This window comes from Salvia hispanica, chromosome 2 (genome assembly GCF_029641045.1).
Source record: "Salvia hispanica isolate PSC_SH4W2 chromosome 2, Shi_PSC_v1, whole genome shotgun sequence".
Taxonomy (NCBI): Eukaryota; Viridiplantae; Streptophyta; class Magnoliopsida; order Lamiales; family Lamiaceae; genus Salvia; species Salvia hispanica.
This window is the reverse complement of record NC_142693.1, coordinates 11,420,759-11,439,360: the sequence shown is the minus strand read 5'-3', so window position 1 is coordinate 11,439,360 and position 18,602 is coordinate 11,420,759. Positions and strand designations below refer to the sequence as shown.

General features: G+C 39.1%; 2 protein-coding genes and 2 pseudogenes across 2 annotated transcripts; 3 read left to right on the top strand and 1 right to left on the bottom strand.

The window, feature by feature from the left end:
- Window positions 1-1,304: 1,304 nt before the first annotated feature.
- Window positions 1,305-2,767, top strand: LOC125202346 (heat shock cognate 70 kDa protein-like). The gene is made up of 3 exons (XM_089064831.1): window positions 1,305-1,518; window positions 2,090-2,689; window positions 2,760-2,767. The coding sequence occupies exons 1-3, from the start codon at window positions 1,305-1,307 to the stop codon at window positions 2,765-2,767; spliced, it is 822 nt and encodes a 273-aa protein (XP_088920957.1).
- Window positions 2,768-2,795: 28 nt separating this feature from the next.
- Window positions 2,796-3,728, top strand: LOC148931568 (heat shock 70 kDa protein 4-like). The gene has a single exon (XM_089064830.1). It carries the CDS (start codon window positions 2,811-2,813, stop codon window positions 3,726-3,728), a length of 918 nt encoding a protein of 305 aa, XP_088920956.1. The 5' UTR covers window positions 2,796-2,810.
- A 2,498-nt stretch (window positions 3,729-6,226) lies between these two features.
- Window positions 6,227-7,665, bottom strand: LOC148931567 (uncharacterized; annotated as a pseudogene).
- Window positions 7,666-10,042: 2,377 nt separating this feature from the next.
- Window positions 10,043-11,696, top strand: LOC125202347 (AAA-ATPase ASD, mitochondrial pseudogene; annotated as a pseudogene).
- The last annotated feature ends 6,906 nt before the right edge of the window (window positions 11,697-18,602 follow it).

Genomic DNA, 18,602 nt, shown 5'->3' with positions numbered 1-18,602 from the left:
AACTAATCTAACTTTTTTGGAATGGAGTATAACAAAATCTATAGTCCCCAATATATTTTATTAAATCACTTACGCAATGATTATTTACAAAATTGATTTTGTTATTACAATTAATTTTGAAAATATATTGGAGTATGAATTTTATAAAAGTCATAGAAACCATAGTATATGCACAATGTATCCTAATTACTAGTACTATTAATATACAATCTTGGACTGAGTACTTGTTAATATATTAGGAGTAGTATATTTTTATATACTACCTAATATATACTCCCTCTGTACCAGATAATTCGTCCTAGTTTTCCATTTCGGTCCGTCCACATAATTTGTCCCATTTCATTTTTACTAATTTTTGGTAGTGGACCCCTCATATTCCACTAACTCATTTCTACTCACATTTTATTATAAAACTAATATATAAAGGTAGGACCCACATTCCACTAACTTTTTCAACTCACTTTTCATTACAATTCTTAAAACCCGTGCCCGGTCAAAGTGACCCGAATTATCCGGGACGGTGGGAGTACATGGTATTTATTTGGAACGTAGAAATATATCAAAATGCCCTCATCCTTTAGTCAGCATTTTAGTCCAAATAAATTATACTCCATCCGTCCCATTAAATTGAATCAAAATTTTTGGACATGGAGATTAAGAAATTAAGTTGGAAAGTAGGAGAGAGAAATAAAGTATGAAAGATATAAACAAAGTAAAGTAAATGATAAGATAGAAAAAAAAAGTAAGAGTGATTGAGTATTTTATTTTTTTGTCAAAAAAGTAAATAACTTAACTTAGTTGGGATATCTCAAAAAGATACTACCACTCAACTTAGCTGGGAGAAAAGGAGTATTAAAATGATAAAGATCAAAGTTTAGCGATATTCCATGATAATTATGCAATGCGTAAAATTTAAATTTTAGGGGGCTATGTGCGTGTTTTTTATTGTTCGGATTTGTGGAGTTACAAATATTTAATTTCACGACTCATTATGTGTAATGAAGAGTAAATCGAGGACTCAGTATATAATTACCTCAACAAATTTAACTTTCTATTTTTTAATTTAAAATAACTAATCTTAATTAGAACTAAAAGGACTAAATTTGAAAGGTCCAAATAAATCCTAGTTGATAGATATCAAAATCTCTCTATCCGATAATTAATTAATACAGTAAATAAATCCATGTAGGACTAGGAATCTCTCGCCTATAAATATGAGCTAGGTTTATACTTTACATACGTATCGTGAATTCTAGTGGAGAAGTTCCTTGTTCAAAATATCGCAACTAAACTCGTTTGGGTGAATGGCCGGAAAGGAGGAAGGACGGGCGATCGGGATTGATTTGGGGACGACTTATTCGTGCGTGGCAGCATGGCAGCACAACCGTGTCGAGATCATACCCAATGATCAAGGCAACCGCATCACGCCCTCTTGCGTCGCTTTCACCGAGAACGAGCGTCTAATCGGAGACGCTGCCAAGAATCAAGTCGCCAGTGCTCCAACTAACACCGTTTACGGTTAGCTCTCTCTCTTCTAGCATTTACTATCGCAACATCGATCCATGTAATTACTTTTCTTTAACTATAAGTAAACGACAATTACGATTAATTTTTTTAAAAAAAAACACTGATAATTTTTGTTATTTGATAGAGAGATCGGAGAATAATGAGTAACATTTTCTAAAAAGTTGAATAATGTCTCCGTCCCAGATAATTCGACCCAGTATTCTATTTCGGGCCGTCCCACATAATTTGTCCCACTTCACTTTTACCATTTTAGATAGTGGACTTCATATTCCACTAACTCATTTCTACTCACATTTTATTATAAAACTAATACTTTAAAAGTAGGACTCACGTTTCACCAACTTTTTCAACCCACTTTCCATTAGATTTCTTAAAACCCGTGTTGGGTCAAAGTGTCCAAAATTATCTGGGATGGAGGTAGTAGAATTTATTATTAAAGTTTTCTTTCTTTATATTTATATTTATTTTTATTTTTATTTTTGCTGCCCTAGAAGTTGTTGCATTCTTCTCATCTCAATCTCAATTCTCAACTATATTTAATTTTTATTATTTGTCTCTTCAGATGCAAAGAGGCTGATTGGCCGTAAATTCAATGACCCAACGGTTGAAAATGACATGAAACTATGGCCATTTAAGGTCATTCGTCACCCTACTAACAACAATCCTATGATAGTAGTAAGCTACAAAGGGAAGGAGAAACAGTTTTCAGCTGAGGAGATTTCTTCGATGGTGCTATCTAAGATGAAAGATATCGCCGAGGCCTATCTTGGTTCATCTGTCAAGAATGCTGTTGTCACCGTGCCTGCATATTTTAACGACTCCCAGCGTCGTGCCACCAAAGATGCCGGAACCATTGCCGGCCTCAACGTTGTGAGGATCATCAATGAGCCTACTGCTGCAGCCATCGCATACGGCCTGGATAAAGGGGTTGATGTGGCTAAGAATGTGCTGATTTTTGACCTTGGTGGTGGCACATTCGATGTGTGTGTGGCCATGATTGAGGCGGGAATCATCGAAGTGAAGGCTATAGCTGGAGATACTCATCTTGGAGGGCAAGACTTTGACAGTAGGATGGTGAATCATTTTGTGAAAGAGTTTGAAAGGAAGAATGGCAAGGACATTAGCATGAACCCGAGAGCTATTAGGAGATTGAGGAGTGCTTGTGAAAGGGCCAAGAGGATGCTTTCCTCCACTCTTCCCAAACTAATGTTGAGATTGAATCCTTATTTGAGGGGATTGATCTGTTTTCGACTATCACTCGTGCTAAATTTGATGAGCTCAACATGGATTTGTTCGAAAAGTGTATGGAACTGGTTGAGAAATGCGTTAGTGATGCAAAGATGGCGAAGAGTAGCGTGGATGAGGTGGTGCTGGTGGGCGGGTCGAGTAGGATTCCGAAGGTGCAGGAGATGTTGAAGGAGATTTTCAATGGGAAGGAGGCGTGCAAGAGCATTAATCCAGACGAAGCTGTGGCTCATGGTGCTGCAGTGCTGGCAGCCAAGTTGAGTGGTGAAGGCGATGAGAAGGTGCAACAGCTCATTCTTTCCGAAGTTACTCCATTGTCCCTTGGTACTGAAGTTGATGGAGATGTGATGGCAGTATTTATTCCAAGGAATACACCAATTCCAACCAGGAAGGAAATGATTCATGTGACGGTGAAAGACAATCAGACCAGTATACGTATTCCAGTGTATGAGGGCGAAAGAAGCAAGGCAACAGCCAACAATCTGCTAGGTGAATTCATACTCAAAGGCATACCAGCAGCGCCCAGAGGTGATGCTAAATTCATAGTGTGCTTCGACATTGATGAGAACGGTATCCTGAATGTGTCAGCGGAGCACACAAAGACTGGAGTGAAGAACAACATCAACATCACCAACTATAAGGACAAGGGCAGGCTTTCAGAGAAACAAATAGAGAAGATGGTGAAAGATGCAGATAAGTACAAGAGGGAGGACGAGGAGTATAGGAAGAAGGCTGATGCAAGGAATGCTTTGGAGAACTACGCATACGACATGAGGAACACCACCAGAAGTGCAACCGGGATTGAAGCAGATGACAAGAAGGAGATAGAGAAGGCGTTCAAGTGTACTGTGAAATGGTTGGAGTCAAACAAACTTGCACGGGTTGATGCTTTCAAAAAAAAGATGGAGGAGCTTAAGAGGATTTACAAACCCATCGAAGCCATGATGATTAGTTAATAGCAAATGTGTAAGGGCATGGTCCTGTGCACTGTCCTCTTTTTTTTTTTTCTTTTTTCTTTTTTCTTTTTTTCTCTTTATGTCATTGTTTTACACATTCACAAAATTAATAAAATTTGATTTGATTTTTACGTTTAAATCTTGACATGCAATTGACACGTGACATAATTGCCAAGAAATTGTGGTTATCACAGGAGAGGTCCATTGAAAAAGTACTTCAAAGGTTTAGACGGTGAAGCAAAGTCCCTCCACAGACAAAGAGAAGGAAGAGATGCAGAAAGTTCCATATTCTTTAGCCATGGGTAGTTTGATGTATGCGATAGTACGCATCACAAAGGTCCATATGCCGCATCAATTAATCACCAATTCAATAAATCTAACTGCACAAAATAGACATCTATTAATCATGGAAAGTGAAATTATATTACTACAATTAATTAAAAATGAAATTATTATCATAGAATATGCATGCAATATACTTATAATATGTATTGAACTCTTAATATAATAATATTTTACACATAAAAAAGTAATCATATAACAATATTTTTCATGTCAAGAAATAAAAAATCATCTTACAACTCATTGACAATAGTACTATTTTTACATTTTCGGTGATCATCGAGCTATACTATTTGAAATAATATGATACTAATATTTTTCATTTTGATATTCTTATTTTAAATTTTTTTGATATTTTTATATGGTAATTAAGAAAATATTAAAAATTATAAATGATTATTTAGCATACTAACAAAATGTAAGTTATGTTTTTTAGTAAAATTTGTCCCACTTTGACCTGACACGACTTTTAAGAATTATAATGGAAAGTGGGTTGAAAAAGTTAGTGGATTATGGGTCCTACTTTTATATACTCCATTTGTCTCATGTTACTTGAATCGTATTCCTTTTTGGGTTGTCCCAAGTTACTTGAGACATTTCATTTTTAGGTAAAAATTAGGGAATATTAATAAACAATTAACTCTAATTAATATATCCCTTGTTGTAATTAACAAATTAATCTCTCTGACACCCACTCACCCGTAACATTCATTTTACACATTCTTCTTTCTCACTCTTCAATCATCCTCTCTAGTTTCTCTCTCTATTCGATTATTGAATCCCTAAATTCCGCCTCATCTATGCAAAAAATCTCTACATTCCAGAGGTGAACTCCTATTTTTCACCTCCATCTTCGCGACTCTCTATATCTGAGAGGTGAAACCCTAAATTTTCATTGGGTTCTCTCTTTCGTCTCTCTCTTCAGCCTACTCTGCCCTCTTGGTTCTCTCGGATCTACCATGCCCGGCTAGAGGATTTGTCAGGGTGGATGGATTAATTCATGTCTCCCACGCACGCCGATTATAAAAAATTGCATCTAGACGTTTGGTGATATTTTTGGTGAGATTCTAAAAATTTGCATCTAGACCTTTGGTGAGATCTTTAAAATCCAGAATAGATTGACATAATTGTTGGGATGGATACGAGTAGGGATGTCAATTGGGCTAACCCGCTCGGGTTCGGGCCAATCCACTCGGGTTGTCAGGCTATTTGGGTGCGGGTTGTTCGGGCTGTGAATTTTTCGGGTTGTAAATTTTCGGCCCTAACCCTAAATTTTCGGGTTTAGAGCTAACCCACGGGCTATTCGGGTCAATAGTAATCTTATATGTTACTTTCTATCCAATCCAATATTCTAAATTATTAAAAAGTAGATTGTCGCAAATAGTAAAGTATTATCAAAGTGATCAAGAGAAAGAAAATAATAGCAATTGAAAATTGAAACAAAATAGATAAACATATCGTTTAATTAATATCACACATGAATCTGACTACAATTAAATGGAAATCATGCATTTCATATAACCCTAAGTTAATTTGAGAGAGAAGACATAATTACCATATATTCTTCATATCAAATGTTGTACTATATTTAATATTGATATTACCAAATATACTTCATATAAGTATATAATCCAAAAATTTTATTATATTTTATATTAAATGCTCAACCCGCGGGCTAACCCGCAACCCACCCGGGCCAGCCCGTATAACCCGCCGACCCGAACGGGTTAGCCCGTGTAGCCCACTTTTGAATATGGGTTGCGATTTTCCGGCCCAAACCCTATGATTTTAGCAGGTAACTCGGGTCGACCCGTGGGTTTCGGACTAGATTGACATCCCTAGATACGAGTATTAGATTTTGTTTGTTATGTTCTTGTGTTGTTTGTGCTTAGATTGGATTATGTTATAAGCTTGGGTAGAATTGTGTTGTGAGCTTGGATGAGATTGTTAACAAAATGCATTCTTTACACAAAAAAAAAAAAAAAAAAACATTCTTATCAGCATATGCATTCCTTACAAAAAGACCATCAAACGTCTTTACAAAAACCAATATGCATTCATCACAAATCTGCATCTTTGCAAAATACCATATGCATGTTTACAAAAAACCATTATGTCTCATTTCTAAAACAATTCCATAAAGCTCCTCTGCTTCATTAAACTTCCATACCCAAAGCTCTGGCAATCATTTCAAGTCCATCAATGCATCCCTTGGTCTTTCAAATATGAAATGCATTCAATGGCAAGCTCCTTTGGAACTTCTAAGTTATGAGGGAGTTGTGCTACTCTTCTTAAAGTTTCCTTTCCCATATGGGGAAGTTTGTACCTGTTATGTCCTTTAGCGTTCATGATCTCAACCATGCAACCTTGCAGTGATAGGAACACATTGTCTAATGTTACAGCAGATAGGTCCTCAAATGATTTCTCAACCGCCTTAACCAAATCATCAAGTGTCTTGCATGCAGTCTGCAATTGTAGTGATTGTATTGCTCTAAACCATCCTAAATCATTCACATTAGTGTCGGGTGAGTTTGGAGGTTGCTGCACAAGTTTCATAGTGAAACCATTTTGATTTGCAGCAGCCCTAAAATCAGGATCATCGTCCAGAATGTGTGGCTTTGTATTATCTTGTTGGATATATATGCACTTACTTGCACCTTCTGGCCATTTTTCAATTATTGCCGGTATGATCTGAATGCATGCATCACATTAGTCTATCATTAAGATATTGATCAAATACATGTATGTAGTGCAAAAATTAAAGGCATAAAAGTAATGCACATAGTATTACCTTATTGATCAAGAATTCCTTCGTCACAACCTTTGTTATGTTTTCGATAGGCTTAGTCTCCATAGTTCCTACACTTCTATTTTTGCTTTTTCTCTTGGCTGGAACTTGTTTTGTGAAAGGAAAAATTCCAATCTTTCCGTCAAACAAAACCTCTCCATTTTATGAAATTAGTGGTCTAGTAACAGCACACATGAACATAATTTTTGAAATGAACCTTTTGTTTTGACATGTCCTATGTAGCTCAACCTCTCCCGGTGCCAAGTAATATCGTTGAGCTCCTTTCGTAATATAGAACCACTTTTCATCTATGTGGACAGTGTTGTGCATGTTCCTAAACTTGATAGTGTTTAAAAACCTGTCTAGTTCTAAAGCTTCTAGGGAGAACCTTAATCTTAGCAGCTTGTCAGGGGCGGTTAAATCAGGGCGTATAGCTAAGTTTGAGATCTGATCAGCCCTGCCTTCAACCATCTCCAAAACTGCTGATTTACTGCATCATAGTCCAATAGCTATACTTCTAATATTGAATCTTTTAGAAAGTTTCAGACCTTGAAATAAAGTAAGATCAAAGTAAATGATTTTTGAGTATTGTCTAAACTTCTTACCACTTACTAACTGGATTGCTTTTCCACTTTCTTGTTGCTTCTTTGTAGCATTCCAATATCTTGTGCATGTCTGCCTTGATATCGAGAACTTAAGTTGAGCTTCCTTGAGTGTACCTCGTGGTGGTTTTCCTTTGATGCAACGTTCAAGGATGAATTGAACCACTTGGTTTCGTTGTTCCGAGGAGTATTCACAAGGCCTCATTCTCTCTTTTGTTTCTGTTTTGATCTTTCCAGTTTGATAGGACGTGTGAATATCAGATTATGTATTTATAGGCAGTAAATGCTTAAATTAGGCGTCAAGTCTGTAATTGTTTTGCTCTTTTGGTTCTGCCGCCATTTACAGAATTTGGGAGGTGGATTTGTAATCTATTTTTGGTTCTACCGCTAAGTAATGATATTTATTAGACTTGATTTGGCTTTTGGTTCAAATAATTATGGATATGGAGTAAATTGAGTTGTATTTGCATATTTCAAATACGGCGCATAAATTAAATTAATATTTTAATTGGAGCATCTAATCAACTAATCTACTTAATTAGACAACCCACTTAAAGCACTAATTATTCATTTCTTAATCTCTGTGCCCAAAAGATATGCTTCAAGTAACTTGGGACGGAGGGAGTATTAGTTTTATAATAAAATGTGAGTATGAATGAGTTAGTGGAATATGGGTCACTACCAAAAATGGTAAAAGTGAAATGAGACAAATTTTGGAGGACGGACGGAAATGAAAAAATGGGACAAATTTTTGGGACGGAGGTAGTAATAAAAAGAGGGTAAGGTAAATATTACGCAACATGGTAGGAAACTTAAACATAGTTGCAGAACTTTAGAGATGGTACGATGGCTTGACGAGGACGGGCTTATGCTAATGTGCAACGTTCTTGTCCTCAAGATGCAAATCATGAACCGATCACAGAGGATATCACATGACTCCCAACTACTGCAACCGGCGAGCGCCGAATCGGCGAGAAATTAGGCGAGCGCACGCCGATTTCCAGGCCCTGGCCGATTCGCTCGCCGATGCGCTGGTCACCATTGCAGGCTGGCGATCGGCGAGCGATCGACCAGCGCAATTTTTTTTTATTATTATTTTTTAATTTTTGAAACACTATATTTTCGCGATTTTCACGTCATTTTCATTTGCACCACTTGTTTTAACGAGTTTTCTCTCTATCTAAATTTCTGTACAAGAGCAGCATCGAGAGATGGACAACAACAACCAGTCTACTCCGGCGACGAGCGGGTCTCAGACTCCCACGGTACCCGTGGGGTCTGGATGGGGGCAGATAGAAGCCCGGTTTTTGTTTATTATGTAACTTTTTTTATTTAATGTAATTTTTTTTAATCAATGTACCTTTTTTTTATTTAAATGAAATTAATGAATTTTCCCGTATGTCTCGTAAATTTATTTCCGTAATTGTTATAAATTAAATTTCGTAAATTGAATTATTTTTATTGCGGCTAGCCTTAGGCTAGCCTATTTGCTTAACATGATGATGTGACAGGTGGAATTTTAGTGCTGATGACGTGGCAGGGAGAGAGAGTGGCTAGCCTGTGGCTAGCCTATCTCCATTGGAGATGCTCTAACAGCTCTACGAGATTAGTGGGCTAGCCTATTAATAGGAAGGCATTTGTTGCATTCCACACTATGCACAATGAACCACTTTGACACAACATACATTCTGCATTCACAAAGCATTAGCTCTCTCTTTGCATTGTCTTTTTTCGTCGAAGCTCTGCCCTCGACATCCATATAGTTTGCAGGAGCTTGTTCCATCTATGTTGTTGTAATGAACAAGACGAAGCCGTTTTTATCTTTGAGGATGACATGTCAAACCGAGAGCAGTATCGGGGCATATCTCGTCTTGTGAAAAGATGACTCATCGGCACGGTTTGATCAGTTTTACTCCTTTCTGATTTTGTTTATGTTTTATGTTTAGCTTGATCAGTTTATTTCCTTGTATTTCTCCTTCATTTATTTTCTATTATTTTGGTTCTTCATCTTTATATGTTACTTAGACATCCAATAATAATGGTATGTCGAAAGTCATCTCATTGTGGATGCTCTAAGACATTACAATAGTTCTTCGGTAGCCAAAAGAGTTGAGAGAGCAATGCTTTATTTACATACTCGAGTCTCAAGAGATAACTAGAGGAAATATAAGTGAGAGAAAATTGGAGAGATATAAACTAGAAGGAGAAATGACCACTAAATACGTCCATACTAAAAAGAACACTTGTATTCATCGAGGACATTCTGGTCCAATGAATGTTGTATACATTCGAAAGATAGGCAGTAATATGGTTTGCATCCTTTGTTGCTTCCGAAGGACAAATGATAGTACTAGTACATAATATTAAAATGGATGCAGTTATAATAGTTCAGATAGCGTGTGTGGACTTGTGAAGCGAAATGGACATGTGAAATACTAAATGAATAAACGCGTAGCAAGAAATTACTCCGGAATGAGGCTAACAAAAAACAAGTACTGCACTTACTATATCTCATTCAAGAAGAAATTGCGTGGAAACAAGGTAGAAGAGGGGTATTAACCTCTATAAATATTGGCGTTTATCATCACTGCTTCCACAACACAAGCTGAAAAATATGATAAGCCTGAGCGCCCAAACAGAGAGCCTGGCCGAGAGCCTGGCCGCAATGGCCGCCCAAACAGGCAAAGCCTTAGCCGGCCTCACAGTCATGTTCGCCATGTTCCAAAACTACTTCCCCTGCGAACTTCGCAACATAATCATGGAATGCTATGAGAAGCTCGTCAATTTCGTGTATCCATACATCCAGATCACCTTCCCTGAGTTCCAAGGCGACGGCTTCCGCCGCAGCAAAGCCTACTCCGCCATCGAGAGGTACCTCAAAGCCAACTCCACCAAGCAGGCCAAGCGCCTCCAGGCCTACGTCTTCGATGACTGCGACTCTGTAGTCCTCTCCGTCGCCAACAATGAGGAGGTCACCGACGAGTTCAAAGGCATCAAGGTCTGGTGGAGCTCTCGCGAGCATAACCCCAATAAGCAGTCCATCTCCTTCTGGCCGAGGGAGGATGAGAAGAGGTATTTCCGCCTCACTTTCTACCGTAAACACCGCCATCGCATCACTGGAGAATATATCAAGCACGTGATGGAGGAGGGGAAGGCGATCACGGTGCAGGAGCGCCGCCGGAAGCTCTGCACCAACAAGGCCGGCGGCGGCGCATCCGGCCCCGGAATCGGCGGCGGCGGGATCTGGAGCGAGGTGGTGTTCGAGCATCCTGCAAAATTTGATACTCTAGCCATGGATCCAATCAGGAAAGATCAAATCGTTAAGGATTTGTTGTATTTTTCCAAGTCGGAGGAGTATTATAAGAATGTGGGGAGGGCGTGGAAGAGGGGGTACCTTCTGTACGGACCCCCCGGCACCGGAAAATCCACCATGATCGCTGCTATGGCTAATCTGTTACAATACGACGTGTACGACCTCGAGCTGACGGCCGTGGACAACAACACCGAGCTGCGGAAGCTGCTGATCAACACCACCAGCAAGTCGATCATTGTGATTGAGGACATCGACTGCTCGATTGATGTCACAGCAAAGAGGGAGGACGAGGAGGATGAGGACGAGGACGAGAACGAGGAAGATGGAGAAGAGAAGAATCCAGTGAATGAGGAGAAAAAGAAGAAAAAGAAGAAAAAGAAGCAGAGTAAGGTGACTCTTTCGGGGCTACTGAACACCATTGATGGGCTGTGGTCGGCGTGTCCGGGTGAGAGGATTATCGTTTTTACGACGAATCATGTGGAGAAGCTGGATAAGGCTCTGATCAGGAGGGGTAGAATGGATGAGCACATAGAGCTGTCTTACTGTGGATTTGAGGCATTTAAGATATTGGCCACGAATTATTTGGAGGTTGAATCGCATGAATTGTTTGCTAAGATTAGGCAGCTGCTCAGCGAGACGGAGATGTCGCCGGCCGATGTGGCTGATAAACTGATGCGGAAATCCGATGGGGAAGATGCGGATGGCAATTTGATGAGATTAATTAAGGCGTTGGAGGAGGTACAAGAGAAGAACAAGACTGCTAAACTAGAAGAGAAAGAGAAAAAGGTCGCAAAGGGAAATGGGAGTGGCGATCAAGCTTTGAAAGAAAATGGTCACATAATTAAATTGTAATATGTGTGTGCTGTGTAAGTTTAATTGATCCTAGTTTGATATGAATGCATGCATTTTCTATCAGAAGACTATTAATGAGATCTTAAGTATTATAATATAAATTATTTCTAATCATACATTAATGTTGGATGTTGAATTAATTCAGTTGGCTTCGGATAAGTTTATAGTAGTAGGTTATTTTCAGATTAGCTTTATGTATACGTAACACATTACCAACATCTTTTAAAATATTGCACCTAGGGATGTCAATGTAGCCCGCAACCCATGGGCTGGCCCGAATAGCCCGCTAAATTTGTAGGGTTAGGGTCGGAAATTTCTAGCCCGATAAAAATAAAACCCGATAAGCCCGCACCCGATTAACCCGCAACCCGTTAGGGCTAGACCCGAAAACCCGATGGGCTGGCCCGATAACCCGGTAAAATTTATATTCTTCATTTTTTTACTCCTAATTCGACACTTCGTTGACTAATTTTATGACATAGATAACTAAAAAAAGATAACTTTCAATTTTATGGTAAATATATAAATTATATATTGAATTTTTATTAATATAATAATTGTTATATAAATTAATCTCACTAAAAGAATATTAAAATTTTTAACATGCATTAAAATCTCACGAAATATCACAAATATTAGTATTTTATGATTGAGTTTAAGCATATATATCAAATTTATCATGATTAAATATTTTATATTTTATAAATATAACTAACTTTCATCATGATTTATTGGATTGTTCGAGCCTTAATCTTATCGGTAGCAACCCGATTAACCCGCCGGGCTAGCCCGAAACCCAACCTTTTAGGGTTAGGACTGAACTTTTACAACCCGAAAGAAATCACAACCCGGCAAGCCCACACCCGATTGACCCGCAACCCGAGTAGGGTTGGCCCGAAACCCGATGGGTCGGCCCGATTGACATCCCTAATTGCACCTATAAGACTTGAAATTGCAAAGTATACATATGTATGTATACTTATTAAATTGAGACTAATAATTGATGTGTTGCATGCAATCAACTTTATGGGAATGGAAAGTCAAGAGGTGAATTTAAATAGTTGTATTTGTTTTATAAAAAGTTGAGTCATCTATTTCCACTCTTCTTAACTTAAAAATTGTATTGAAAGCATAAATCAACTGACTCCATGTCCGGCATGTATTGAAAAAGGGACCAGATGTTTGTCACTTTTATTATTAAGTCAACGTAAGGTATGTATTAAAAAGCACTAATTCCACCGTCCCATTATAAGCGAGTTCCTTAATTAGTTGTCCTATTATAAGAGCATCCATAGTGGGACGTCCTAATGTCCGTCTTATGCATCGGGTGCGCCTTAGGGCGCCACTGTAGCACCCCGCTCTATGCAATTTCCTTAGTCCGCGCCCTATTCCGGACTATGCACACATTTTTCATTTCTTTTTAATTTTTTTTTTATTTTCTTCTATACATATCACCAATTATTTTACTCCCTCCGTCACACAAAAGATGTCACACTTGTGGGACGGCACGGAATTTTAGGAGGTTTAGTTTTGTGTGTTAAATGGAGAGAGAATATATAATTTTTAGGCCATCCGCGACGCTGTCTCTTATCCGTCTCTTAACCGTCTCATCTCTTCACTATCCATGGGCCCCACTGTACTTTTCAGCTCATCTCTTAACTAAGAGACAGCACCTGCATCCCTCCATCTTTTAACCATCTCTTAACTATTCATTCAATTTCATTTTTTATTTTTAATTCCAACAAATTCAATTAATAAAAACACACTTCATTAAAATAAAATAAATATTACAATTTAAAAGCCTAAAAAATAAAAAAAATACATAATTTAAAATCCTAAAAAATAAAAAAAATACATAATTAAAATACTCTAAATTAAACTATACAAACTACTCCGCCGGCGAATCATCATCCCCCGAAGTCGGCGGTGCACCTATACCAAGTTGAGCTCTCATATACTCAATTCCGGCCATAAGGGCTGAAACTTGGCCAGGAGTCATTTTTGAAAGGTCCGCCATCGTGGCGACCAGGTACATGGACATTAGGGTGTGCGAGCCCATGCCCGTGCCGGAGCCCGAGCCCTCGCCCGCCTGGCTTGATTCGCCGCGGCCCCTCCCTCTCCCTCTCCCTCTCGCCCTCGCTCTAGCCGCCTTCGCCGCCTTGTTCCCTTGCGGCCGACGTCGTGTACCGGAAGAAGACCCCCCTGCATCATCGGTTGGCATGCCCTCACGTGAGGTGTTGCCTTCGCCGCCATCACTAGACGAGTAGTGGCCACGCGCCGTGCGTTTCGAGCCCGACTCGACACCGCCAGCCCACCTTTCAAGGTGGTGGACTTGCGACCAAACATCGACAAGCTTGAAATCTTTGCCGACGTCGTCTTTGAAGACCCGCAACGCCGCTCTCAGAATGTCGGCTCCATTGGCTCCGCTCTGATAATTCGCCTCTTCTCCCCTGTATATCGCGCAAAATTTTTTGACATCTCTGTTGCATCGGTCCCAATGACTGCGGAGCATCTTCACGTTGCGGGCAACGGTATTCTTCGGCCTTCGTGCGTTGTAAACTTCGGTGACTTTTAGCCAAAAACACTTGTGGGTTTGTTGATTCCCGACGACAGGATCGTACGAGACGCTAATCCAAGCGTCGTACAGAGCCAACGTCTCGGCTTGGCTGTATGGATGACGGCTGCCGTCTCTCACAACCTCTGTCTCCGCTTCCTCCTCTTCCTCCTCGGCATTGACGCCGAGCCTGAGGCTGATCCTGCCGGAGCCTCCACCAATTGGCCAGTCGGGCAAACTGCGTTCAGGCGCCAAAAATTCTCCGGAATTTGGGATAATCCCAGCGATTGCCCGTACCTCTGGGGGGGAGGGATGATAGTATGCATCCACATCAAAATGTGGTGTTTGGTACGCCGGCGGGGTGGTCGAGCCTTGGGTGCCCGGCGACGAACCGGTAGTACCCAAACAGTTGTACATGCTCGCCCAATCGTCGAACGAATTCAAGTCGAACCCGCCGGAGTGCCGCCTGACATTTTTTCAACAATTTGAGAGTAGTGTTTGTGTGTAGAATGGAAGAAGAATGAGAGTAGTGTTTGTGTGTAAAATGGTGAATGGAGTATGGAGTATATTAATAGATGAATAAAAGAAAAAAAAAATTAAAAATTCGACCGTTTGTTCCCAACGGTCATTTGACTGTTTGATTTTTTTTTATTTATTATATTCTTTTGAATTTGTAAAAAAAAATTATTACGTCATAATTCCGATGCCCACTCGCGGGCCGGCGAGTGGGCGTCACGCAATGCTCCAGCGCGCGCCATGTGAGCGCGCACGTCGTCTCGCCAGCTCGAGGCCGGCCTCACCGGCACGCGTCGCGCGATGAGATTTCTCGTCTCGTCGAGACGAGACGAGCCTCGCAACGCTGTCTCGATGCTGGCTCGTCTCGTCGAGACGAGACCGAGCCCGCATCGAGTCATCGATGCGGATGCTCTTATATTCATGTGAGAGAGAACTTTTTCCAAAAAGGAAAATGTGACATCTTTTGTGGGACAAACTAAAAAGGAAAGTGTGACATCTTTTGTGGGACGGAGGGAGTACTTCATTTCACACATTTCACTCCACTCTCTTCCCCATCTCAATTTCTCTCTAAATTCAATAATGAATTCCGACGATTTTCATATTTGCAAGCATAAAATATAAAAAATAAAAAATAAATACTGACAATAGGATATGCCTTTAATTTGTGGTGTTTTTATATTTTTATTCTTGCTAATTGATATATTTGCAAACATAAAAAATAAAAAAACAAATAATACAAAATACTCCCTCCGTCCCACAAAAGATGTCACACTTGTGGGATGACACGAGATTTTAGGAGGTTTTATTTTGTGTGTTAAATGGAGAGAGAAAATATTATTTTTATATTCATGTGTGAGAGAATTTTTTCCAAAAATGGAAATGTGACATCTTTTGTGGGACGGAGGGAGTAGAAGTTAAAATTATAGGGCGGGCTATAGGGCGTCCCACTGCAAGTGAATGGGTTGGAAGGATAAAATGCTGATATGGCGGAGGATAGGGCTCCCTATAGGGAGGAGTATAGGGTGCCCCATTGTGGATGCCCTAAGTGAGTCATTTTCATATTAACAAAAAAAATAATAACCTCATCGGGATGTGATCAATTGATAACTTTCTTAAGTTGTTAACTTGCTAACTCATCAACGTAGTGTATTAAAAATGTCAACACGATGACACTAAAATATCAACACATAATTTTGTTGAACTTCAATATAATGTGTTGATATTATGTGTTGACATTTTGATGTCACCGTGTTAATATTTTTAATACACTGTATTGATGAATCAAAAGAATTAGTAATTTAAATAGTTAGCAATATAGGGCACCCAAACCTCATCAATATGCCTTCAATTATGTAAGTAAAGTCACACTATAAGTTTTTTCTACTTTTTATAGACTCTTGTTTAATTGAAAACTCCCTAAATATCTTATAAAGGTATTTTCGACCTTTTTCTTCCTGAATTTCCTGCTACCTGCAACATGCTGACAAATATAACATTGATTTAGTGTATGAGTTTTCAGTATATTAATGATGGCAATGTCCTCACGTGTTGGCTAACGTTCTCGACGACCATAAAGAAAATTTTCTACGTACGGAATCACATTAACATCAAGTAAAGACATTATTACTAAAATAAGTGAAAATAAAATAATGATAGTTAAATCGAGTAATTAAGAACGTACATCTCTGGCTCCACGTAATTGTTGTGGCAAGCGATTTCATCTGTTGATGGGGTATGTGTGTTGTCTCTTAAGTCTCAATCGACCCGAAAACAACACCAAAAGCAGCTTGGGAGGCAGTAATTTCGGCATAAAGTAGTTGGTGACATATCTACTCATCTCTACATCATTTAATGTAAGTCAATAGCAATATTGTATACTGCTATCTGTCTCACATAATTTGGGACACTTTGACCCAATATAGGTTTTAAGAAATCTAATAGAAAGTGAGTTGAAAAAGTTAATGGTATGTGGGTCATACTTTTAAAGTATTAGTTTTATAATAAAATGTGAGTAGGAATGAGTTAGTGGAATATGGGGTCTACTACAAAAAATGATAAAAATGAAGTGTGTCAAATTATGTGGGACGACCCAAAATAGAATACTGTGTCAAATTATGTGGGACGAAGAGAGTACTAATAAATAGCACTACTCCTCAGAGCATTCACATTGGGGAGATATGGGAAGGGACGGAGACGGGAATTCTTAGCAAGAGGGGCAAAAATTATATATGGAGAAATTTTAAAAGAGTGAATTACATAAATGGTACCTGATCTTTCACTTTCGCACATAAATGGTATCTGATCTTTATTTTATATCATTTTTGGTACCTATAAATCACATTTTTGGTACCTGATGCATTTTCACCCCAAAATACCCTCTAAACAAATTCATTTTTCTATTTGTGTTATAAGGATATTTTGGGCATTTACAAAATTAGTACCAAAAATGATATTATAATATATTCTCTCATTCTATTCACTCTTTATACTATTATTATTAATCAATATTAATATTATTATTTTAATGTTATAAATTATAATTAATTTATTTTTTAATATCATATTTTAATATACTTAATCACAATTATAGTTATAATTATATTTAATTATTATAATAATATTATTGTTATAACAGTAAAAATTACTAGTAATTACCCCCTCCGTCCCAAGGTATTAGACCAACTTTCCTTTTTGGGATGTCCCAACATATTAGACTCATTTCCTTTTTTAGCAAAAAGCATCTATCTTATTTTATTCCCCACCTACTTTTTTCTCTCTTCTCTCCCCTACTTTTTCCCTCTCTCATACTTTACTCTCTCCACTTTAACTATTTAAATATCAATTCCTTAAATCATGTGCCCAAAAGAAATGAGTCTAATACTCCGGGACGGAGGGAGTAATAAATAATAATTATTATTTTATATTAAATATAACTAATCAATATAATCTTAATCAAATTTTAAAATTATGAATCGTATTCATAATGATAAAGAGTTGAATATTTTTAGTTAGGTGTTTCAACCTTAGAGCATCCACAATAAGAATAGGTCAGCCATAGGCCAGCCACTCTCTCTCTCTCTGCCACGTCATCAGCACTAAAAATCCACTTGCCACATCAGCATTTTACTCAAATAGGCTAGCCTTAGGCCAGTCATAGTCCAGCCGCAATAAAAATAATTCAAAACAACTACATTTACGGAATTAAATTTACGATTAAATTACGGAATTAAATTTACGATTAAATTACGGAATTAAATTTACGAGACATATACGGGAAAATTCATTCGTTTCATTAAAAAAAAAGGTACATAGATAAAAAAAAATACATGATTTTTTTTATAAAAAAATGGGCTTCCACACACGAGCCCCGCCATTCTCTACTCCTCGTCGTCGCCGCCACCGTCGTTGCCGTCCTTGTCGCCGCCGTCCTCGCCGCCGCCACCCGGGGTATCTGAGCCCGCGTCTGAACCCCCCACCAGTGCCCTCGAGGCATCCAAATCCACCTGCATGTTCTCGAGCATCGAGTGGAGAAACCTCTTCTCCGAGGGTTCAGTTGCGGCCTTCCACTCTTGGAAGACCTTGTACATCCGTTCCTCCATTTTTGCACGCGAGAATAAGGTGTACGCGCGTGAGGGGTGCCGAGATGACCTCCTGGGGTGATAGGGGGGATCCTCTCCTCGCTGCCCGTTGCGCCCGCTTTTGGCCAACCGGGCGAGGGCGACGAGTAACGGATGGAGGGGACGGAAACTCCTCAGCATCCGGGGGGAAGGTCGTGGGATCCGCAGCTGCTGTCGCTGTAGTCGCCGGAATAGTTCAGCCTCTGCTTCTTCGGCCACCCAGCGTCGCACCCAGTCCGGAACTTCTCGGAGTCCTCCAGCAACACATAGCATTCCCAGAAGGTGAACTC